The sequence below is a fragment of the Eurosta solidaginis genome, chromosome 3 (assembly GCF_040869045.1).
Source record: "Eurosta solidaginis isolate ZX-2024a chromosome 3, ASM4086904v1, whole genome shotgun sequence".
NCBI classification, from domain to species: domain Eukaryota; kingdom Metazoa; phylum Arthropoda; class Insecta; order Diptera; family Tephritidae; genus Eurosta; species Eurosta solidaginis.
In genome coordinates this window covers 46,342,784-46,368,741 of record NC_090321.1, presented here as the reverse complement: position 1 = coordinate 46,368,741, position 25,958 = coordinate 46,342,784, and the positions used below count along the sequence as shown (strand labels likewise).

Here is a 25,958-nt window from a genome sequence, read left to right as displayed (position 1 = left end):
GTTGCATTCCCCGAATGAATTTGCATGATTTTAAGGAGTTATTCATTTCGAGATTCACTATCTCAGAAACTTCAGCTGCTTTTCTGAGTAATATGCGAAACACTAAACCAAAAGATGGTGAATGCTTGTTATCTTATGCAGCTGGTCCAATGACGTCTCTAATGTTGAAGTTATACAGTTTAACAACGGAACAAATCGCAGTCTCAGAAGTTTTAGCACATGTAGCGCAGTTAGAATCACGGATTCAATGCCTTGCTTTTACTGCAAATATTTCTTCGAGAAATCAGTTAACACGGGCATTGAAAGCGATGTCGTCGATCAAAAGTAAGCTTGCACTAAGTTGTGAACGACTACGATGACGTAAATTATAAGCGACAAAAAATTGCCCACAATAATTTCAAGTGCTATAATTGTGGAAAGTATGGTCATAAGGCCGAAGTGTGTCGACTCAACAATAAGTCAAAACCTCAAAAAACTACGACAATTAACAAATCTGTTTGGTAGAACTTCTTCTTCATCGTCTCCAGTGGGTGTTACATGCTTTCGTTGTCGTCAAATTGGTAATTATGCTTCACGATGCCCAACAGTTTCAAAGGAGAAGGAATCAAATAATAAACCGAACAGTTCTTTAGGTCGGCGCGTAGATATTTGTGTATTGAACGCACCTTCAGGTATTTTGCAACAGTCAGGTGAGCGATACTTGTTTTATTATTACTCAGGGGCAGAATGCGCATTAATGAAAGAGTCAATAAGTTCTAAATTTTGTGGTAAACTAATACATAGTGTTGTAACAATGTCGGGAATAGGTCGAGCGAGTGTAAATAGTGTGTTACAAATTTGTACAATTGTATTGAGTTACGAAATTAAATAAGAAATTATTTTCATATTTTACCTGAGAATTTTTTGAAACATGACATTATGATAGGCTGTGAAATTTTGGCACAAAATATATGTGTAAAAATGACTTCGAAAACGTTACAATTTTGTAAGGAAGATTGTATCGATGTAAATTCATGTACGGCTACACGTACTGATTTCAGTTTTGAAGACATTGGCAGATATCCCCACTGAGTTAAAACCTAAATTGTTGAAAATATTAGAAGCATTTAAAGATAGATTCACTGAAAGCGTTCCTTGTAGTGCATCCAATGTAGAAGCAATGCAAATACGGCTCAAAGATCCAAACAAAATAGTTTCAAGAGGGCCTTATCGATTAAGTCCAGAAGAACGAAAGATCGTACGAAATAAAATTGATGAACTCTTGAACACAAATGTAATTCGACACAGTTGTTCCCCATTTTCGAGTCATATTCAACTAGTTATGAAAAAGGATGGATCTGACAGAATGTGTGTCCGATTATCGCGAACTAAATGATAATACAGTTTCCGACAGGTATCCGTTACCTTTAATTTCGGATCAAATTAACAGACTTTAAGGATGCCATTATTTTACAACGCTAGATATGGCTAGTGGATACCATCAAATACCAGTTCATCCCGAATCCATAGAAAATACTGCATTTGTAACGCCTGAAGGTCATTTTGAATATCTCGCAATGCCATTCGGACAACGTAATGCTCCCGCAGTTTTCCGACGTAGTATTATGAACTTGCTAACACGGATGTATTAGTTTATTTGGTTGATATTCCTGTTTTAGGTATTGAAGATATAGATGAAAGCTTACTTAGGTTAGATATAGTCTTGAATACGCTTGCCAAGACCGGGTTTTATTTTAATAACAAAAATTGTGCTTTTATGAAACAGAAGGTTGAGTATTTAGATATCGAAGTAAGCAAAGGTGAAATTATACCAAATTCTCCGTTGGGTTTCTTCATCGGAATGATTTTCGCAACTTTGTAACAATCAGGGAACACGGACGTGGTCAATATATTATTAAAAACAGGTAACAAACGGTAAAATTTTAGGGAGTAGACAACGACTCAACGACTGCACAATCATCAACGTTCGAAAAAGAGAATTCGGGTATCGCACCACACAAATAATCGCCATACCTTTCATGGCATAAGTTAATTTATCTACGTCTACATTTTCAAAGATATCGTTACATTTGCTACCGATGCCAATACCCGAATGTGTTTCTAAGTCTTCTTCAACCCTATTGCTGTACTAAACTGATACTCATAGTATTTCAGCTTTTGCAGCTCTATAGCCTTGGTAACTTCTTTTCTGCGACCCTTGAAAACATTGCATGTTACAGTACATTTAAATCGTTTCCATTTCCTTGGTTTGTGTGTTTGCGATTGCGTTTGCTATGTTGCGCTTTTGGATAAGCCTCTTTATGTAGTTGTTGAACCAAGGCCGTTTACGATTTTTTGAGTGTTTCAGTATTTAAGATATAAACAGTTTCCCAAGGAATACTTTCAACAGCTTCTTCGAGTTGCACATGATTAATATGCATGAAGTCCGGGTATGAATAGGCAACTGCTTCACACGTGCGGTCGAAGTCAAATGATATACAAATTAGGTCATGAATGGAGAAGTTTGGGACTGAAAGCTGGTCTTAGAGTTGAATATTCGATAGTTCATTAACAAAAAATATATCTAAAATAGTACTGCTAGTTTGAGTGTAATGTGTTGGCGTTATGGTATTTACTGGGAAAAGTGCAAGGGTTTGCATAGCTAAAGAAAATTTGTTTTCACGAAGTAGGTCACTATTGAAATCTCCAACAACTACAATATTATTATAATTTAAGGTACAGTCGTGAATTTCTTGTAAAAAGTTATCAAAAGCAACGTTTTTGTTTAACCTGTACACACGACCTATGAGTATTTTGTCATGATGGGAATTTATTTCAACAAAAATGTACTCTATAGAAGAAAAGGGTTCAGATGTACAAACAGTTTTACAACATAATCCATGTTTAACAAATACAACAACCCCACCACAATGTCCGATTTTATCTGCACGGAAAAGTTTATACCCATCAACGCAGAACACTGAATCACTGTGCCACTGAGAGAACCAAGTCTCGGAAACGCACACAACATCTATTTCTGATGACTCAAAAATATGCCGAAACTCGTCTGTTTTAGGTAATAGGTTTTGTGCATTAAGATGACATATTTTTAAGCCGTTTCTTTGCTTGTCTAGTAAACGTATCATATTGTATGTGCTGTCATAGCCCTTAGAACGCATACAGCTGTTACAGCTCAGAACAACATTGACACTTCGCTTTGACAGCGAACAAGCTTACATACCTTATGAAACTCAAGGAAACGAAGGCATAAGGAGATAGAAAGAAAACAAATAAAAGAGATTAAGAGGCGAATTGAGAATAGATACAGATTGATAGCGTGAATATGAAAAAAGTAAATACAGAGAATACAAAGCCATTACTATAAATTTTAAAGCTAATATTAAAATTATGATAAATAATAAAAATGACAATAACAATAATATAAGCTAAAGAATGTGGGAGAGATTATTTATAGCAAGCCAATATTTTTTTGCTTGTGTTCAAAAGAGTGTTCACATCTCCTCTTGTGCATATTAGCTGCGGATCTTCATTTGGCTTACGTCTTATCAAGGCGAATTTATACAGGTGGCAGCATGGCAACATACATTTCTCATGTATTTTGTTTTTGTAATTTCGATGGACTAATGTCAAAATCATAATTGGCCTGGGCGAAATTCTGTATTCGCCACATTTTTATATGTCAAAATCGAAATTCGCTTCAATGTGTTATGTCAAAGTCGAACGCATTCTGACGTTTTCATTAAAAACAAAATTTTTGCATAATGGTTTTAAATAGGCATTTGATATTTCCTTAATAACGTGAATGCCTGATAACGTGAATTATAATGTGAATTACTTCCGCAGTAAGTCAGGATTGCCTTTAAGCACATAGTTTAGCTCATAAAATAAAATGGCTTCAAGAAAATGTACCTGCAGTGTCTACGGCAATGGAAAAGGGTACGTGTCTTTTTGGCACACTTGATAAATGGATTTTATGGGTAGATATGCTAAATAAAAATATTTTTTACAACAATATATAATCACTTGTTATATTCATGATCTTACAGAATCTTACTGGTGCCAACATAAATGATGTACACTAAACAAATGTCACCAACGCCGGCTACACAAGTCTAATGAATAGGACACGAAACTTGGTAAATTCTTCCACGTATACGCTCAAACTTGGAAATATATGGCTACGTTATTCGAGGCATCTTGAATGGTCTACCGATACCAGGGGTAAAATTTGTTGCATACAATTTATATTTCTGTTTAGTAAACTTTCTATTTATAATATATATAGTGCATTGGGGAACAATCAGCTGCTTTGTTAGGCCAGCAACAAACAAAAGCCGATCAAAACGCTTTTATTATCGACGATAGCTGCTTTGTCTTAGTAAATGCAGGTAAACAATTAATCGAATCCCCTAATGGTTTACTTTCGTTGGTAGCACATTAGTTGGAGCAAAGTCGCCTACCTATTATTCATTAGAGGGTGCTATTTGTAATGCCGGTTCCACAGTTAATTAACTAAGCAAGGACTGCAATGACAACGTTGTTGAGGTGTTAAACACATTTATGGGAGAAAGTTCTATGATATCATATTCTTGTTCGTCGGGAATGTTCAATGCGGAATTTGGCCTGGCAGCAAAGCGTTCAGAGATTAGATTTGTACCTGCATTTCGTGGACTATATGCACCATATTGGCTCTATGATACACGGGGGTGAGATATGAAATAATAAAAAAAAAATAATAATAATCATTAAATTTTGTATGTTGAATACAAACTATGCTCAATTTCTTTATCTTTATAGTTTTGTTGGGATTCACTAGCCAAACAACTGCCGAAAATGTTACCCAAGCTGCCTATGAATCAACTGGATTTCCAATCTATGAGGTGCTATGCAGTTAAACGAGATACACCCACACGGCATCGCCAAAATAATAAAGGGCGTTTAATATTTTGTGGCGAATATGCCGAAAAGAATGCATTCGTGCAATTTATTGCAGATATTGTTGGTTGCTTGCTGGAAAGGCCACAGACACCATCCCCAGCAGAATTGGGCGCAATGATATGCGCTGGTATTACTATGTTGTTGTTGTTGTTGTTGTGCTTCGCTCCATCCAATAAGTGCGACCCATCACAAATTGTCATCAATATCGGGAGTACAAGGAAACTTTCTGTTTCAACAGGGGTGGATCATAATGAGAGCGGTGTTAGAGGCGTTGGTTCCAAAATGCAGTTGAAGAGATGTTTGGTGTCATGTGGGGACACGTTACAAGCAGGACATATGTTTTGTATGTCGGGGTTGATTTTGGATAGGTAAGAGTTTAACCTGTTACAGTATCCAGATCGAAGCTGAGCTAGAGTGACTCGCGTTTCCTTAGGGTGTGCGTTCCTCTTCTGCAAGTTTTGGGTATTGTTCTTTGAGTACATGATTCACCGGGCAATTCCTGGCATAGAGGTCCGACGCTTATTTGTGGAGTTCACTGAGGGCCTGCTTGTGCTTTTTAGCTTCATATGGCTGTGTTTTGGGTGCAGGCTTAAGCCCCTGAGCGGTGTGGCCTCATCAATCAGATGCCCAGGATTATGAGTATTCAACAGAAACTGTTTGGTTAGAATTTCATTTAACTCGCTGATAGGGAGTATTCTCACCTCATTATGTAGATGGTGTTCTGTGGACATAAGAAGACAACCCGTGGCGGTTCTGAGGGCAGTATTTTGACATTCCTGTATTTTCTTACAGTGAGTAACCTTTAGGCTTGGAGACCATATCGGGGACGCGTAGCATGCAATCGGGCGGCCAATTGCTTTGTAAGTTGTAATGAGCGTTTCTTTGCCTTTACCCCAAGTGCGGCTGCATGCTCACCAAAATTTGGATCCTGGTCAAACGTCACACCCAAGATTTTGGGGTGTAAGACAGTCAATAGCGTAGTGCCATTGACGTGGATGTTCAAAATGGTCGACATTTGGGACGTCCATGTTGTAAATAAAAAAAAAATACTGGAGATCTGTGGCCTGGGTCTGGCCATTATTTTTCAGTCATCGGCGTAGGAAACGATAGTAACTCCTTCTGGTGGCGAAGGTAGCTTTGATATGTAGAAGTTAAACAAAAATGGAGATAGGACACCAACCATATAATCTTCGGTCCACCTTTTAAGGCTTGGGGGAAGGGTATACCCTTCCAGGTCTTGCAGTAACGTGCCATGGTTGACCGTATCAAAAGCTTTTGATAGGTCTAGCGCAACGAGTACTGTTCTGTGGCGGGGGTTTTGATTTAAACCGCAATTTATCTGGGTGCTAATGGCATTTAGCGCGGTGGGTGTGCTATGAAGATTTCCAGAGCCATGCTGGTGACATGCTAGTTTCAAATTTGCTTTGAAATAGGGGAGCAAAATGGCTTCAAGTGTATTGGCTACTGGCGATAGGAGAGATACCGGACGATAAGAATCTCCTGTGTTAGCTGGTTTCCCAGGGTTTAATAGCGGAATCACCACCATTTTTGGGGGATGACGTAGGTGGAAAGGGACAAGATGAAGACATGTGCTAGATAATTAAATCCATCTTTGCCTAGGCTATTAGGCTAGGGTATTACTATGAATGTTATATCATTGTTGCAGGCAAAAGTTATGTACCCGCCCCCAGTGGATGCATTTAGCCCAACAACTACAGCATCTCGTAAGAATATATAATTTAAAACGTTTAGAATATTTTTGTTTATCTTTTTTTTATTTTGTATAGGACAAGAGCAGCTTTATAAACGATGGAATTATGCGGTCAAAAAATGCGATTTTATGAAATAGTACTAAACTGCATAATTTCGAAGTATTATTTCGACTTTAATGTTACAATCATTGAGCGTATTAACTTATTCATTCCGTATGCTTGGAACATTCTTTTCTATTAAAATATTTGTGGAATTGCTGTACATATTTGAAATATTCGTAAAGGGCTCCTTCGTAAACCAGAATATAGATTCTTTGTAGTATACACTGTCAAACAAGGTGCTCACAAGAAGGTCCAGTTAAATGAAAAACGTTTGGTCTATTCACGTCACCATGTTTATCAATTTATCTGTTTAAAAACTATTTGTGTTCAGCTCACTTTGCTTTTGTAATAGAGTAAAAGTTATAAGTACATAAGCAGATGACCTGATAAGCACACCTACGTGAATAGCCAGATTCTTTTAATTATTTAATAATTTTTCTTTTTTATTTCAGATTTATTTCAGTGGAACTTCTATTTATTACAATTAAATATCTTAGTGTTTTAACAAAACCTAAACCTATATATGTAAAGTTAGTCGTACTAATAATAATACAATAAGTTTTCATGAAAATGAACATAAAGAATAATTAAATTGGTATCAAAAGCAAATAACATAAATAAATAACTTTTTAATCGTATTTTGGAATCGAAAACAATTTATATCCAGCTCTCTTTTAGAAATTTAATTTATAAGCTTTAAAGCTACGAGCCGTTTAGATTATTTCACGCTTAGCTCTAAACGATTTGGAAACAAAAAATTTAAGTTTTGAAAACTTTTTGAGAAAACTTTTTAAATACTCACATTACGTTTACTCTGCTCGCTTTTCCAACTTTCCTTCCAACTGGTTATTGTAAATACCTTTTTTTATACATAAAAATCTCGAGGGACGATATATATTCAGCAAGAAATCTGAAACTTAAAACATACTGCGGTGTTGGGTGGGGCTTGTGTATAAAAAAAACGTCCGCGATAATATTTAGATAATGTGGCTGCTGTAATAAAGAAAATATTAAAAAAATATATATTCATATACAATTATTATGGTTGGTGTAAATAGCTATACTTCACCTTATAACTTAATTTGGGAAAACTGCCCGGAACTAGTTAAAAACATATTTAGTGTATAATTGCATATTTGTATGCATTTCAACTAGAAAGTAACAGGGCAACTTACTCGTTTTGTAATGGATCGCAGTGTAAAGCTTGAGTTGCCGGCGTACAAATAGTGCTTGTATCATTTGCCAAAGGCCGAAATGGTATTGCTTTTGGCAGTAATCTTGCCTTCCTTCCACCATAAATCATGTCCGCGCGCGAAAAATGTTCTGCGCAAATTAAATCTTTCCTTCGTAGGTACAACAAACGTTTTTGGTCGTCGGCAGGTACCTGGAAGAACGGCCCAGTCCCTCGTTCAATTTTTTTTTAAGCAAATAACGCACTTTCCTATTTTAGACAAGTTTTATACCATTTGTTACGTAAATATGCACTCGTTTTATTGACAAACACCGAAAGCTTTAAAACATAAATTACCAATTATTTGTAAACACTCAAATGTAAACAATACAAATTTTAAATTCGCCTTGAGTTTGACATAATACAATCTTTTGCAAAAAAAAGTTCCAATCAGCTGACTCGGTGCTGCCACCTGGTATGGATTCGCCTTGCGTTTTGTGTATACTTTGCCTCTGATAGAGAACGCTGAGGTTATCAATTTCTTTCTCCGAAGCTCAGATGCAAAATACGTTACTTCGCGTGTCACTTTAGGCAAGCTTTCATGTAAGTGAATATTTCCATAGCCTGGCACGTCAATATCGGCGAGTGTGAGAGGCCTCTTGCGGGATTTATACAGAACAACAATTGACTTTAAGAGCTTAGTTCGGTCGTTGGAAGAGAACAGCTTGACTATAATTGGCGCGCTTTTACTGTTTTGCTGTTTTTCTTTACTGCTCCGTATTCTAAATACATCGCGCAGCGGCGGTGTTTTGTGTTGCGCTACTCTGCATAGCTTACCAAAGCTGATATTAGATTAAATTTTATTTATAATCGACCGAGTGAAAACAAACAAGATGTTTTATTGTGTAGCCTTCACTTTAATTAAGATGTATTGTTGTTATTTAAAATTCCTGAAATTTTGACTAAAAGGTTTTTGCTTACTGAGGTATAAATAGCGCCAACAAAATTAATCTCGGTGTCTTTATACATAAAAAGTGATCAAAAGTTCTTAAACTGAAATGAATTCACGGACTATTTTCGCGATCCTCTTTATTGTTCCATGCTGCATTTTATCTAAAACGAATGCGGAGTTTCGCGTTATAAATGGAAATAGGATATATATACAGGCCAGCCAACATTCGGTATCGATATTTCAACTTTCCTAGTATAAATGCGCTGGTTCCCTAATCTCTTTGATTTCGGTTGTTACAGTTTGGGATTGCGTATTCGATGAAGAAGGACAAGCAAAAAGAGGTCTCGAAGTTATAGCTGGTTTAGACGATATAAGTGAATTGAACAGAGGATGCGGTCAAAAACGCAATGAGTGCAGAGTAATTTGTGATCCACCGTGTGATCGAAGACTAATGGTTTTCGAAATAGCTGTGGTTAAAGTGGCTTTCGATTTTTCACCGCGTTCTAATATAAATCCTGTTCCGCTTTGTCTTACTGTATTACGACCGGACATGGATTTGAAAGTTAATGGATGGGGTTCGAATGTTGAAGGTCGTAGGGTTCATAGTGACTTTCTCACAACTACTACAATGCCTATAACAAAAAGGCATAACTGCCACTACTACGTAACGTTTGTTGTACCAGACGAAATGTTCTGTGCTGGATTAAGTGAAAGTAAACTGGGTTATGGAGAAAATGGAGCAGGGGCACTTGTGAATAACTATCTTTGTGGGGCGGCAGCCTATATTGATGATGTGATCTATACTCCGGATTTATTTACAAATTTATCAAATGAAAGAGTTAGTGAATTTTTAAGTTCCCATACATCTTAAAGGGTGTTGTTATAAATTCACTGTTGAGTGGAATATCACCCTTACTCGACAGAACACCAAATCACGAAACAGTTTGAGATAGGTCGTTTTCGAAACAGCAGTTGAGATATGGTGACATTCTACTCAACAGTCGAACTAGCGATATTTGTTTTAAAATAAAATAAAATGTTATGAGTGTGAATAAATAAATATTTTTGATTTTATGCAATGAAAATGGTATGTATGTAAATGCCTTAAATTGTGGGACCAAAGTTTGATCATATCTGTAAAGTTCCCACGTGTATGAATAGATCATGAGATAAAAAGAAAATTGTGGAACAACTACTTTGAGGCTCTGGCAAACTCCGCGTAGAACAGCTGATCCAACCAACTCTATGGAAGTCAAATTAATGGGTTATTGAAGTCATAGAATAAAGCCTTAGTCTTAACGATACCATTTTGGGAAAAACAAAAAACCTGATTATTTAGTAAATAATACACCTAGAATGTTGAAATTTGACACGTGGACTGATATTGAGACTCTTGACAAAAATTTGAAAAAAAAAACAATTTTTTAAATGGGTGTGGCACCGCTCACTTGTGATAAAATCAATTTTAAAAAAATTTTATTAATCGTAAATCAAAAATCGTTAAACCTATCGTAACAAAATTTGGCAGAGAGGTTGCCTTTACTCTAATGCTGTGAAGAAAAATTAACAAAATCGGCTAAAGACCACGGCTAAGGTCGTAGACCAAAATAATAAGCTATATCTTAGCGAAAAAGAGCTTTGTATCAATAAAATTTCACTTTCTAAATTGAATTATAACGCTAAATTGGAAAACACTAAAATTTTTGAAAATGGGTATGGCACCGCCCCTTTTTTGTCTAAGCAATTCTCAATATTTCGGGAGCCATAACTCGAAGAATAATTAACGCATCGTGACAAAATTGGGTGCAGATATTTTCCTCATAGCAGGAAATGTTTTTAGTAAAAATGGATAAGATTGGTTAAGGACCACGCCCACTTTTGTATAAATGACTTTAAAAAGGGTCGTAGGCAAAAATAATAAGTTAAATAGTTTTTTACCAATCGTATTTTGTGCCTTTATAACAAGAAAAAATTCAAACCTTGAGAAATAGGCGTGGCACTGCCCCTTTCTTACAATGTATTTCCCATCGTTTCTGGAGCCATAACTCGACGAAAAATTTGGTGCACGGATGCCTTTTAACAGGAAATAAATAAATAAATAAAAATGAACTAAATCGGTTAAATCGCATTCTTTTATATATAAGATTTTGTAAAAGTTCATAGATGTAGGTAAAAAGCTAAATCTAGTAAAATTTGAAAAATTTCGTTAATAACCCTGCCTTTTTTATACTTTTTTTGTACTTACCTGCAAACAGTAGGGAAATCACCATATCTGCAGGAACACAGCATTATTACCCGCTCAAGGTCCTTGGTGTTTGCCTCTGTATCTTTTTTGCTTCTTTTAAACGAATATTAGTTCAGCATAGAAAGATATGTATATGTATTATTGCGCAGCCTTGTAACACACACAAAACAAACAACAGCAGCATTTCAAGTGTACAGCTGGGTATGTAATGTTCGGTTTCACCTGAACTTAGGCTTCCTTACTTGTTTTAAACTATACTTATATTATTTACTCAGCTGATTCCTTTTTTTTACCATCTGTGTAACCGTGTTTTATAACAGCTGGGAGCGCTTAATCCGACATATTATACTTCTGAATTCTATGATAACTCACCTTAAGTTGAGCCTTTCTGTCTTCTATTAATAATATATATATATTTCGCTCTACTTCTTCCAGAACTGTGCGATGCCGCGGCGAAAATTCAGGCCGCTTTTCGTGGCCATTTGACACGTAAAGTTGTAACCAAAGATGCGCCTGATGATGTCGACATACAAGAAATCACTAAGAAGGTAGCTGAGGAGCTAGATATCGATCTCAGTGATCCGGAGTTGCATAAGGCAGCCACTAAAATTCAAGCCTCATTCCGAGGACATAAAATTCGCAAGGATATTGGAACTGAATAAGAGAATTTGTTTTTGTCTACATTTTTCTTACAACAACCACAACAACAACAACAAAAATGTTGAATATACATATATGATGAAAAAATGCTTATTTATTAAAAACATTTTATTAAATAACAACGTATGAAAAAAAACACTTTTAATTAAAAAAACAGCATTAAGTCAATAAAAACAAAGCAAAAATATAAAATTAAAAGAAGTCATGGAAAATAAAAATTTAAGATTTCAAGAAAATATACCAAGATTGCCATAAACATAATTACAGAGAGAGAAAAAAAAATGCAGCATTAATAGTATAAGCTTTTAAGTAATTAGCTGAAGATAACACAAACAAAAGTTATAAATGAAAAATTAGGTAATTGTTGAAAAATTGCATAGAAAATGGTAAAATGTTAAGCAAATATGGTAATGGCATAAAATATATATTGAAAAAATATAAATTTAAAAACAAAACTTGTGTGCAGTGTTGCATTTTTGCTAAGGGTAAGTTTACACACAGACGTTCACATTTGAAACAAAAAGAACTTCTATTTTTTTTTGTAACAGTTTGTTAATAAGGGAAAACAAATCAGCAACAAAAGCTAAATTGAAACGCGAAACAAGCGTAAACAAACAACCTTATCAATCAGTGTAAAGACTCCCTAAATAAAATTACATTTAAAGAAGCAAGGTTTTTTTTTAGTTAAAATAAATAAACCTCCAATTATTTATTTATTTATTTTACTTACGCATACAAACTTTGTTGTTAAAAATATTATATTTTTAGTAGCACTGCTAGTCGGCGAAAGAGGGGTTTCACTGCACATTTTTAGAGCTTTTTAAATACGTATCTGACTCAGAAAATAAAAATAAAGCAAAATATAAACGAAAATAAAATCATACTTTTTAATTTATTGTAGTAGTAAAATATTAAAAAGAAAATAATAATATTGTAGTTTATGTATTATATGTATTTTATATGAATGTGTGTAACACTTTTTCGCAGGCATTCGTAATTGTGATGATTGCGCAGAGTTGAAAGCGAATAAAAAGTAAAAAAGCTTTGCCAAAATTATGTAGTTGAAATTAGATTGCATTACAAATAAAAACAATTACTTTACTTTTTTCGCAAAATATTTCAAACGAATGATAAATAAATTAATTAAATATTGTAATTGATGGATTTGCGATGCAAGAAACAAAATATGAAAGTAGAATGTAAGAACAAGATTTGAGATGTAATTGCTTTTGGGCGAAGAATCCATGGTCATAAGCACAAACAGCTTAAGTCGATACAAGTTAGACATGGTAATAGCTTGACTAAAGCTGTTTTTGGCGCATGACAGTTATATTTGTTAGTGGACTATAAAGTGTTGGTTATAGAGTCTATGAAATAAAACCAGGCATGCTTAACGAACGAAACGATATCGTTTCGTTACGATAATCAACGTTAATAAACGAAACGAAGTCATTTCGTTTCGTTTATTAACGTTAAGAACGCCAAATTAACGTTAATTTGACTAAAACGTTGCGAACTAAGTATGAAAAATAGTGTGAATTTAATGAAAGGATTTTAAATTTTCAAAATTTTCATATTAAAAATTCAACAAAAACAAATTCCACTAAAACTGCTGCATTACCGTTGTTATTTACGTTCGTCCAAAAGCAATGTTATTTACATAGTTTAAGAAAAATTTAGTAAAAAAGAAATATTAATTAAGCGTTATTTAAATTTAAATATAACATATAAAAACTCCTGCTTTATTTTTTTGTTTAGCAGCTGCAGTGAGTAAAAAATATATAAAAATAAGTTTAAAGCAAAAAAAAATTTGATCGTACATACAAAAAATACATTCGTGCGTAACATAAACAACAAATACCAAAGAGTAACCAATATTTATAAAATATAAACAAACAATGTTTACAACAAAAATAAAATACAAAAATCAATAACAAAATTACAAAAACCAACAAACATAATAATTACTAACGAAAATACGGCTAAAATTCAACTGTGAAAACAAATAGAAACAAACAGCAACTGAAACAAGCCATGCAATTAACGTCATTAAGCGCTATATCTACACACACACATGCCTAATATAAACATCCCTCGAAGTTGTCGAACTTAAAATAGTTAAATTAGTAAAACAAAAAAAAAATGCTAATCAAAACAAAAGCTGTGACATTGTTTATGTTATAAAACACTTTTTTCAACTCCACACGCACGCCCACTTTACCCCCCACAACACGAGCTTATCGTTGGTGCGAGTGTTTAACATTTGGGGTATTCACAAAGTGCCGTCGCATGCGCTATAGTCTTAAAGTCGTAAATTTATTATTAGCGACAATTTAAAGTGTTATGACACTTTGTGAATGCTACAAATTTAAGGTTCTATTATTACTTTAGTGTGCATGTTCAATAATTTTTAACTGAGCAAAACTAAATGTTGTAAATTTTAAACGGCGGAAATAGTTATTATACTGTAATACATTTTGGGGAATTCAGCTTATGTGAAACCTTCTACTAACGTTCGAATCGCTGAACTGTCGAATAAATAACCCCATTATTCTGTATTGCAAAATGGTCTTTATTGGACTACTTTGGGAGTAGCACAATTATACTTCCCTTCGCAACTAATAGCGTGTTTAAATCAAACTACTTGCGCTGCTTTTATACTCTCGGTTTTCTCGTTCACCAATTTCTACTACGGTCTAGTAATTTCGCGAACAGTTGTATCTCATGCTTGGTTACCAGCTATATACATGTAAATTTGCGGTTTATGCTTTTATACTAGCCATATGCGTGTGTATGTGTGTGTGTGATATCTCTTTGTTGCCTAGTACATAAGTATCCCTGCTTGCTGCGTTTTCTTTTCGTGATTATTTACTAACAGCATAGTGATGTCAACATTCGCCACAATGCATTGCTTTGAAAAAACTATAGTACAAACTTTATGACTGCAAAGGAGGTTCTGGAAACTAATTCGCTAACACAGGTTAGAGCTTCATATCGATTAAGAATATTCCGCCTCTATTATTTCCGTTAACGTCATGATACCGTAGACATCCAGATTTAAATTCTCGCAGTTACAAATTATGATCTGAGTTGAGGTTTTGGCTAACAAAGTTCGCCACCGAAAATCAAAAAGTTGTATACAAACACTGACTGAAATTAAAAGGCGATAGAGCTCGCATAGTATATATGCTTAACGTGAGTATTTGTCATGTAAGGCTCTGCCTCACGGATCTAATTGCGTTATCAGCGGCCCAATGAACAGCTAAAAAAGGCCAAACACTGCAGTGTCAATTGTTGGTAAGAAATTAGCTTACACTCGCGTGTACAATCACAAGGTCTTGCCTTGGTAAGATACAATGTCTATCTAAACACTTTTCAACCGTGAGTTCCACTATCATTATAACCTAAGCACAAATAATCCGCTACATCGTGTTCTGAACGTTGGAACACCGCCGGATATATGATTCAATTACACAATTTTAATACAAGTATTAGGGGATGTGAAAAACTAAGGACCAGAATAACCTGCATCACAATTAAGCGATGTGATTACAGCCTATTCCTTCCATCACATTGAAATTTCTCTTCGAACTTTATTGCCAACTTTCCAACGAAGATACCGCTTAACTTCAAAGAGATGGCCTCCTTGTCGGTTTGTTCTTGATGTGTTAACAGTACTTCTTCGCCACACGACATAGGTGCGACAACTCATAAATTGTCATAAAAGTTCTCTAACGGGAGTTCAAGGACACTATCAGTCTCAACAGGGTTGGACCATAGGGAAGTTGGGTTTAGAGACGTAGGTACCACATTACAATTGAAAATATAGTTTGTGTTATGTGGAGGCTCGTGTCTCCTTTGGTAGTGTGCTTTCTTCTTCTGCAAGAGCAGGATGTTGTATATCGATAGCGGGGTCCACCGGGCGCGTGCTGGCAAAGGCGATTACGGATTCTGTATTGATTTCGTTCAGGGCTTTCTTATGCTTCTCTGGTAAAACGGATTCCGGTTCTCACCATAGTGCTAATAGAGATGTTTCCTTAGCCCTCTTGAAGACGGAACTAGGTCAAGCAGTTCTTTGCTAGGACCTTCAGGTTTGCGACAACGAAGCAAAAACTGTATATTCAGCATTTCGTTATGCTCTTTAATTTTATTAATTATTGTTAGGGTTAGGATTTTAAGGCATTTGCCTATTTTGTCCTATCTGTAAATGAACTCAAGAATTACGCGTTTACATCTTTTTTATTAAAAATACAAATTTTTATTATACATTTTTTGCGCCCTTTTTGATTGTATGGCCTTTTTCCGCCTTTTCTAGGCGCTTTGCCTTTTTCTTGCCTTTTTATATTTACCGTGCATTGTCTTACGGACTATTTATATAAAATCGTTTTAAGTTCAATATCTTCAAGTGCAGTACCTACACATTTTTATTTCAGGGCGATTTTAAATTACTTAAAAGTTAGATTTTAGAACGTAAATGTATACCGAATTTCTCCTTTCAATAATAAATGCCTTTTTTTGCGTTTTTTAAAAACTAATTTTGCCTATTTGCAAATTTTTGTTGCCTTTAAATCCTAACCCTGGTCATTGTCAACTTCGAATGCTTTATTGTCAACCTCGGCGAAAAGGGGCTGCATAGCTCCGTTGAGTATACTTTATTGTCAGCTCCCCAAAACTGAACTGTGCCACAGTCCGTGCGATTTTCCCCCGTAGGGGCCGAACCCGAGGCTTTTTTGGAGTGCAATCCAGGCTTATAGTCCTTTGCCGGATATAGATCACGTACGTTCCGGTAACAAAGCAACATAAACGTACAAGCCCGACCATCTCGGAAACTATTAACATGACCACGACATGACAGGTTTAATCTTTCTATGCCATCACGCCCCCAGGTCGCCAGAGCCTCGCCTGCTAAATATGTGCATGATGCATTGATATTTGTAACAGGATTCGCCTAGCTTAGGTGAGGTTGACAATTGGGTTTCAGAAGCTATAAATCTTTGTATTACGCTTATCAAGTCCTAGCATCCCAGAACTGCTTCCATGGTCCCCGCTGGTATAGTTCTTAATAACGACCATGATAGGTTCCCGCAAGCGTTACGCGTGCTCACAGTGATTCGATTTCGATTTATACACCACTCATGGATTGGAGAGCCATGGTATTTTTATCGTATTTTACGATCGATATACCTACCGCTAGGATATTCATAACTCCTTACGCGCAGGGGATTATCGCAAGGTCAATTATACTTGTCACGGTATAATAGCTTTGCTCATATAACAATAGCATGAAACGAGAGAACGAAGGGGCACTGAAGTCGGCACAACGGCGAAATCTGTTTGTTCGGAAGCCAAATTTGACGAAGGATAACGAAGTTCTAACTTGCAAAGCTATATTTACTACCAACCGACGTTAAAGACTAAATTACGATTAATTTTTTACAGTATATAGTTTGAGCTATAGTTATGAAAGTCCCCTTTAAATTTATATTTTAAGCGCTCATCAACGTGCTGAATCTATTTCACCGATTTCTCAGTTAAAAATTATGCCAATTTCTCCTTTGATACACTGTATTACTTACATACATGCACATTCACCCAATGCAAATATCATAATAATTACATTAAACAGTTCAATTAATAAATAAATATTTACTTAAGACACAATCATACATATGTATATCATTATTTACAAACATAACAACTATTTGACTCTTTTGGTATAACATAATTTTCCACATAAAAGCATACACACATATATGTTACAATAATTATATATAACAAATTTCTCATAAAAAATTTAGAAGCAAAAAATTTGCATACATCATAAATTAAGTGAACTTTCCATACCACAATGTATTTAACAACAATTTAAGTAATAAATAAAAAAACAGTTAATAGCAAGTTTAAACATTTTCCACAGCAATTCACACAAGCAAGTCAAATGAGACAGAAGAAATGTATACACGACCTCATTTATGGCATATTGAAATGGCCTTCCTATACTCGTAAAACAAATCACTTAAGAATTACAAATTGAAAAATATAAAAACAAACTCAAAAAAGTTTAGAAATAAACATATATATTAATTACAGGAATTTAAAATTTCATGCTGAAAATTAAATTAAAATATACATGAAAGGAACTTGAAATAAAATCTTAATAACAGTCATCTAGTGAAAGTAATAGAACTAATAAAACAAAAACACAAAACCAAACCTCGAGTATTTTCTTTAGTTCAATAAACTTGTTGTCACCCATGCCTGTTATTGGGTAAGCCCATGATGTAATAACGACAAGGTGGTATATGTAGTGACAGCTCATTTTGAAAACTCCCATATTAAACGAAGGATGAGAGAAAGGGGGAGAAAAGAAGGGACCCTTTTGTGAAATAGTATTAAATCTGGTACTTTTTTTAGCAAAGCACGAAACTAATATTTTGTGATTTGTTTATTAAAGAAGTGAATATTGGCCAAAGCGACTGCCGCGGTAAATAGGTAATATGTCTTTTTCTTATAACGAAATTTTTTGTATCCAGTTCAAAGTACTTTCGGAACAAATATTTAGTATTTTTACTTAACGGCGTCGTCCTCCGACAATGGTTTTATAAGCGATTCGAGCATATTTCTGCAAAAAAAAACATTCCCAAAAAAAAAAAAATTATAATAATAGTGTAGGCCCCGCCAACTTTTGATTATGCCAAATTTTGTTTCGGGAAGGGGTATCAAAATGCTTATTCTCCAACCCATATGCTTATAGCCCAACTGTGGGCAGAGTTCCAAAGCCAAAGAGAGCTTCGGGTCTCCCTTGGTGGTATGCTTTCTTCTTCGGCAAGGCAAGGATATTGATAACGTGGCTCACCGGCCGTAACCCAACAAAAGCGTTTACTGATTCTGTATGGATTTTGCTTAGGGCTCCTTGGAATGTAGGTGCCTGATCTCATCTTATGGAGGTGCTTCCTTAACTCTCTTGGAAGCGGAGCTAGATCAAGCAGTTGTTTGCTACTGTTTCCTGGTTTGTGACTAAGCAAAAACTGTTCCTTCAGCAATTCGTTATGCTCTTTAATTTTGAGATCTTTTGCCTTACTACATAATGTTGTCAGGGGTCATAAGAAGACATCCCGTGACAGTTCTATATGCAGCATTTTAGCGGGCCTGCAGCCTTTTCCAGTGTGTGTTTTTAAGACTAGGCGACCAAACTGATGACGCGTAGCATACAAACGGCCGGCCAATTGCTTTGCAAGTGGTTATCAACGTTTCTTTGTCTTTTCCCCAAGTGTTGTTGGTAAGCAACTTCAGAATTTTGTTGCGGCATTGTACTTTGGATACAATTTAGGTGACATGTGACTTGAATGTGATTTTGTTATCGAACGTCACCCCTAAGAAGTTTAGGTGACTGACATTCGGTAGCGTAACACCATCGACGTGAAGTCCAATATTTGCGTCATCATTTCCTTCCACATCCTAAACAGAGTGCCCTGGATATGTTCGGTGATAGTACCAGGTCGCGCGAGGTGAAGAAGCCAGAAATACAGGGGAGATAGCGATTTATTCTATAAACAAATTCGTGTTTTGGAGGGCCATGTCCTGTTGTCATTATCGTGGAGTCGCCGGCATAGGAAATGATGGTAACTCCTTCTGGTGTGGAAGGGAGCTTTGATATGTAGAAATCAGAAAAACAGAATCGCGGATGAACACCACCCAGTGGCACCCCCTGTTTAGCTCTACTAGATTTTGAAGTTTGGTTCCTAACTTGAACCGATTTGCGGTATACCTTCTATGTCTTGGAGTAGCGTGCCCTGGTTGACTGTGTCTTAAACTTTCGACAGGTTGAGTGCCACGATCACTGTCCTATGATGGGGGTTCCTGGTTCAGTCCGTAATTTATGATTCCCTACTAGCGAAAGGAGTGATTTCGGTCGATAAAACTCACCTTCGTTAGCTGGTTTCTCAGGATTTAAAAGTGGAATATTATATTCCTCAGTAGACACATTACTGCCCTGCGATTCACGTCGTCGTCGTTCTGTCGTTGATGCGTTGCTAGAGACTGTAACTATTTTCGCTTAGACTCGACCAAAAAGAAAAGTAACCAAACGTTCCAAACAAGTATTACTGATGATTTGTAGATAGCCATAGAATGCTCGTTTAATTAAGGATTCGGCTTCATCCTTTGACATGGTTTTAACTTTTTATTGGTGGTGGAAACTGTTTTTGGTATTCTTGCTGCCAAAGTTGCACTAAAGTTCAAAATGACATTGTGCTGATTCGCGTGGCAAGAAGACTATAAGTTGTTCCAAACTCTCATGGCGAGCTTGATTTTCTGACTCATCCTTACTTATGTAATCCCACAGCTTTTTGGAAAGCCAATGTTGGATCAGTGGCAATTAATTCAGCTGCATTCCTCATTGTTTTCTCAAAGCTCGTGCTTCGTACAGGGTTCGTTGGGTTAAACGACGTTTACGTTTGCGTGAGAATCGTTGGCCGGGATGAATCGCTTTAGTGGCGCCTGTCTCGTTAATATTTGCGAAAACATTATTATAGTCATCTTTTTGTGCATAAACTTGATCTTGAATACGTGGAATTATTATCAAATCTTTATGAACGAATTTATCACCAACGGTAAATGCTTCATCCAAACTTTGTACCGCATATGCAGTCAACTGACTCTCTAATACGGTATTGCAGATATGTTTCACAGAATCGGCATATTTCAGCACCGGTCGCACCAAATGATCCGACATATATTCTTTTGTATTTCAATACACCATTTCTGGTGGTAGATAAACAAGTACAAATTCTGATTATGACATCTTTGTCTTTGTTGAGACTTGGCTTAATGCAGATTTCAACGACAATGAATCTTTTAATTCAAATTCTTATAATGTATACCGCAAAGACAGGGATGTTATCAAGATTGGACTATGCAGAGGGGAAGGAGTACTAGTAGCGGTTAAAAAATGCTATCAGTCGTTCCTAGTTTCTCTGGATAATGAAGACTCCTTGCTAGATCAAGTATGCGTTCTAGTGCAAGGCTCATCTAAACTTTTTATTTCCGTTTCTTATATTCCCCCTGCTAGTTGTGACATACTTTATAAAGCTCCTGTTGATAATGTAATAGCTCTAGTTTCTAAGAATAATGGGTCTGATGACAATTTTTGTGTATTGGGTGATTTTAACCTCCCTTACGTAACCTGGTCCTTTTTAGATGATAGCCGATCTTTAATTCCCGGTAATATGTCCAGCTTTTGCGAAATTTATCTGGTAGATAAATTTTTAAGCATAGATCTAACTCAAATAAATAATTTTTGTAATAAAAAAATGACATTTTTGGATCTTATTTTTATAACTGGTAACATGAATTTCTCGTTGGACGAGTGCTCTGAACCTTTGTCTTATGCCAGTCAAATCATTTTCCTCTTGTCTTGAATCTTGAGTTTTATGCCTTCCCATCACTCCAGGGAACAAAGAAGTTTACTGATTTTAATTCTAATTTTAATACTCATAACTTAAAGCTTTTGAATAATGAACTATGCACTGTTGACTGGGCTGTGCTTTTCGAAGGGGTCGGGGTAGTCGAATGTTTTAAGACCTTTAAAAACATTGTATTAGAAACGTGTCGAGCTTTTGTACCACCTAAGAAAAAATCTTGTCACAGGATTCCATGGTACACCAAGGAGTTGAAGAAATTCAAGAATTTGAGAAACAAATTTTGTAAAAGGTTTAAGTCTTCAAATGTCTCTTATAAGTATATTTACTTGAGATAAGAGAAGAAGTTCACATCTCTTAATAAATCTCTATACAGGAGTTATGTGCGCAAATTTGAGCGCGAAATCAAGAGTAACCCTAACTCTTTTTGGCGATACGTTAACTCGAAGAAGGCTCGTTCAAATATTCCAAAAGGCGTGTTCTACAATGAGACTAGGGCAGGTTCGACTTACGAAGCTGCTAATCTTTTTGGGGAATTCTTCAAATCCAACTTTGATAGTGATTCTCAATCATCGCCTAATATAGTCTCCAATTTAAATAGCGCAATAAATTTTGGCTCTCTTGTGCTCACTTTAGAAGATATAGTTTTAGGAGTGAATAACACAAAACCCTCTAGGAAGCCTGATATGGACGGTTTTTCGTCATATCTTTTTAAGAACTTTAAAGCTTTGGCTCTTCCTCTTCTTCTCATTTTTAAGAAATCCCTTGGAAGTGGAGTTTTTATTGATGGGTGGAAGTTTGCCTCAGTTACCCCTATTCACTAAAGCGAATGTGGCTAACTACCGCTCTATTGCAAAACTATCAACAACGTCGAAGCTGTTTGAATACATCGTTAAACCGAAGATGTATTTCTCTGTAAGTCACTTAATTTCCTGCATCCAACATGGCTTCGTGTCTGGCAGATTCTCAGTTTCCAACCTGGCGGTTTTCTTTGATTGCTGTGTGTCAGCTTTTAATGATCGGCAGCAAGTGGACACTGTTTATACAGACTTCTCAAAAGCATTGACAAGGTTAGTCATTCAATTTTAATAAAAAAGTTAGCCAATGTCGGTTTTCATTCAACCTTCCTATCATGGATTAAATCTTATCTTTCTATTCGCAAATGTGTAGTCGTTGTTGATGATTGAGCGTCCGAACCTTTCATTGCCTCCTCAGGCGTTCCTCAGGTTCCTTCTTGTTATTTTTATTAATGATATATCTTCCAGTTTTTTATCCTCTGAGTTCCTTTTGTATGCGGATGACGTGAAAATCTTTTCAAAAATTTCGTGTATTCTGAAGCAAAATGATCTGGACAATGTAGCCAGTTGGTGTAGAATAAACCACCTGCAACTCAATATTACTAAATGTTTTCACATAACTTTTTCAAAATCCCGTTCCTTAATTCCTACATCATATGGTATTAATGGATCTAAACTGGCTACGCAGTCTAAAATACGAGATTTAGGAGTAATTTTTGACTCCAAATTTATGTTACGTGATCATATAAATCATGCAATTGCTAAATCATACACAATGCTTGCCTTTATACGCCGTTGCAATACTGATTTTACTGATCCATACACTCTAAAACTTCTTTACACCTAGATGGTTCGTTCCACGTTAGAATACGCTGTGTTTATATAGAGACCATTTTACTATTGCCATATAAAGAGGCTAGAATGGGTGCAAAAGACCTTCATAAAATTTGCTCTGCGCAGATTAAACTTTGAGGAGCATATTCCGTCTTATAATGCTAGATGTCCCCTTATTAACCTGAAGACGTTGGATAACAGAAAAATCTTGCTTTCGCTTAGCTTTGTGTTTGACATCATTCAAGGCATAGTAGACGCTCTGACTCTTTTACAACGAATTAACTTCTTGGTTCCACAGAGGAACCTGAGAAGTAATGATTTGTTTTTTTATTGAATGCGTGAGGACTAACTATGCATATTATGCTCCTCTCATCAGAACCTTACAAGAGTTTAATTTGTTCTCGAATTCTTTGAATATAGATTTCTCAATTGGAAAATCTAAATTCAAATTACAATTAAAAGAATTTTTAACTTAAACAATTATTTTGTAAATATATTTAATTCGTTATGTAGTCTGTAAGAAACATTGTATTTCAAAGATTACTGTATTTAAATAAATAAATAAATAATATGCGCTGTTACAGCAAATCCAAACTTGTACCCTTAACGCCATCTAATTGCTTTAGAGGAGCTTAAAATGTTTAACGGCGGCTGCACAGATTCAAAAGCAGAAGTCTGGTTTCATGCTTCACCTCCAACAAAACCTATAAATAAATTTACAAGAACATATTAAAATAATATCTATCGATATTATTTAAGCTATAAAACATTTAAAGTGATGCCGCTTCATACTTTTACAGGAAAATAAATTTGTATGGTTTTTATTACAACTTTTCCTCTGAATGAAAAAGTAGTTTCGCAAAGAGGCAAATCGAATTTCAGAGTGGGAGTTTAAGATGGCGGATTAGAAAGAGAAGCTGCCAACGTCAGTCACCTTGTAATTACATCATGGGGTAAGCCCACCTCCTGCCAACGGCTATTAACATGCCTAACTTTTAAATTTTATTTTTGTTGTTGCAGTAGTGCTTCGCCCCATCCAATAGGTGTGGCCGATTACAAATTTTCATCAATATCCTCTAACGGGAGTTCAAGGAAACTTGCTGTTTCAACAGGGGTAGACCATAATGAGAGGGGTGTTAGAGGCGTTGGTTCCACATTACAATTGAAGAGATGGTCATGTGCGGTCACATTGCAAGCAGGGCATACATTTTGTATATCGGGATTGATTCTAGATAGGTAAGACTTTAACCTGTTACACTATCCAGATCGAAGTTGGACTAGATAGAGCATTGTGCCGATGTCTTAACCTAACTGTGAAGCTTCACATTCGTAGCTCAATGGGAGGTTAGGTTATGTTGAACTGTCCGGTCCGTGAGGACCTTACATGGACTGAATGAGTCCGTAGTTTCACCAGAAGTTTCTTTTAACGACCAAACTGAAAAACCAGGACCTATGTTATAAAATAACTCCGTCCTCTTGGGAAATACTAGAAGTTGTCTAGCACTTAACACACTTGCTGCTTCTAGATCTGACAGCTGTATCACCCCTAATGGCTGGAGTCTTAGCCTGGCAAGCGCAGGGCACGAGCACAAAACGTGCTCGATCGTTTCCTCTTCCGACCCGCACTTCCTACATCTGCTATCAATGTCCAAGCCTAATTTAAAGTCATGTGACGCCAGAGGGCAGCGTCCATTCAGAGTACCCGTCATGAGCATGCAGTCCTCTCTTATTAATGATAGAAGCAACTTTGTTAGTATAAGGTTGTAAGACCTACAGATAATCTTCGACACTTTAGAGCCTCACGCTTGAACCCACGCCTTTCCCGCTTGATCAATAACGTGCACCTCACGCCTTCTCTTAATCTCGCGCAATCTAATTGGGACGTCTACAGACCAACCTTTAAGGGATATTCCCTTTTTAGCTAGTTCATCCACTTTTTCACCCCCATCTATTCCCCTATGCCATGGGACCCAATATATATGTATGCTTCTCCCTGTCGCAATTCTTTGCAGAGACTGCTTACACTCTAACACACTTTTAGATGCTGTGCTATGCAAGATTATTGCCTTAATTGCTGCTTGGCTCTCCATATAAAAGTTAACACGGTTGCAGTTTAAGCTATTCACCCCTATTCTGCATTTCGATTACGTTCCCGTTCTCCGCTCCGCTTTAATCGAAGTTTGGTATTCTGTATTACGACGGAATCGTAAAGAGAAGAGGAAGAGCAAATGATTTTTCGAAATCATCTGTTGGTACGAAATGTGTGAACATTGGAACAAAATAAATTAAAGCAAATTTGTAAAAAATACTGAAAAACGTTTATATTTTATTATCCACGCCATTTTGTACAAAAAAAAGCAATAGAATATATTGCCGCAGTCCTATATTTTTTTGAGTGAAGTGCTTTCATAATTGTAAGTGTTTTTGTCGTTCTTTTGGCCAATTCCCTGCCGTGGCCACCAAGTTTTGTTAAAACGGATTCCTGCACGAATATAGTTGACATTTTCTGAATTTTAAGGATGCTAATTTCATTGCACTGGCCTAAAATACTTTATAAAGGTTTATTTATTCCTTCCGCAAGGATTGTTTACGTTTTCGCTTCACCTTCCTCTACGCCGGCAGCTTGCTTTGGCATATAACTGGACCCAACGAACAGACACAAATTATAGCTGTCTATTATAATGGAATCAATAGCCGCGGCATATTTGTGGAGTTGGAAAGCAACGCATACGAAAATGGCCAGACGAGAATGGAAAGGCAAATATTGCGACATTTGTGTAATCCATTTGAGATGAGTGACGAATTGTAAGAAATTGAACTTAAAAGTGGTAAAGTTTAATGACTTATTTTCTTATTTAGGTTCAAAAAAACTTTCTCAATAAGGGTGCTTTCAAGTATGTGTTAGATACTTTTGCGGGGCAAATACGTCCAAGGACTTCGACATCGACATGTTGTTTTTGACCTGGAAACATATAAAAAACAATCATCATCAAGCCTTCTACGTTTCTTAACAAGTTTTACTTACATTTTTGTTAAAATTCTGTTATAAATTAATAAAAAAATAAAAATAAAATATTTTTCCGCCAACTAATTTGCAACTTAGAAAAACGGAACTACGATCGAAATGC

General features: G+C 35.9%; 1 protein-coding gene and 2 pseudogenes across 8 annotated transcripts in view; 2 read left to right on the top strand and 1 right to left on the bottom strand.

Annotated features, from left to right (window-relative positions):
- Positions 1 to 17,993, top strand: part of igl (igloo) — a 762,142-nt gene extending 744,149 nt beyond the window's left edge. For all 8 annotated transcript variants that reach the window (XM_067771526.1, XM_067771523.1, XM_067771519.1 and 5 more), the window contains exon 4: positions 11,556 to 17,993. In XM_067771526.1, coding sequence (XP_067627627.1) covers positions 11,556 to 11,782 — 227 coding nt within the window. In that variant the 3' untranslated portion in view covers positions 11,783 to 17,993. The remainder of the gene's footprint in view (positions 1 to 11,555) is intronic.
- LOC137247257 (glycerol kinase 3-like) lies at positions 422 to 7,187 on the top strand (annotated as a pseudogene).
- On the bottom strand, positions 17,883 to 23,187 carry LOC137245883 (lipid storage droplets surface-binding protein 1-like; annotated as a pseudogene).
- Between the last annotated feature and the right edge of the window lie 2,771 nt (positions 23,188 to 25,958).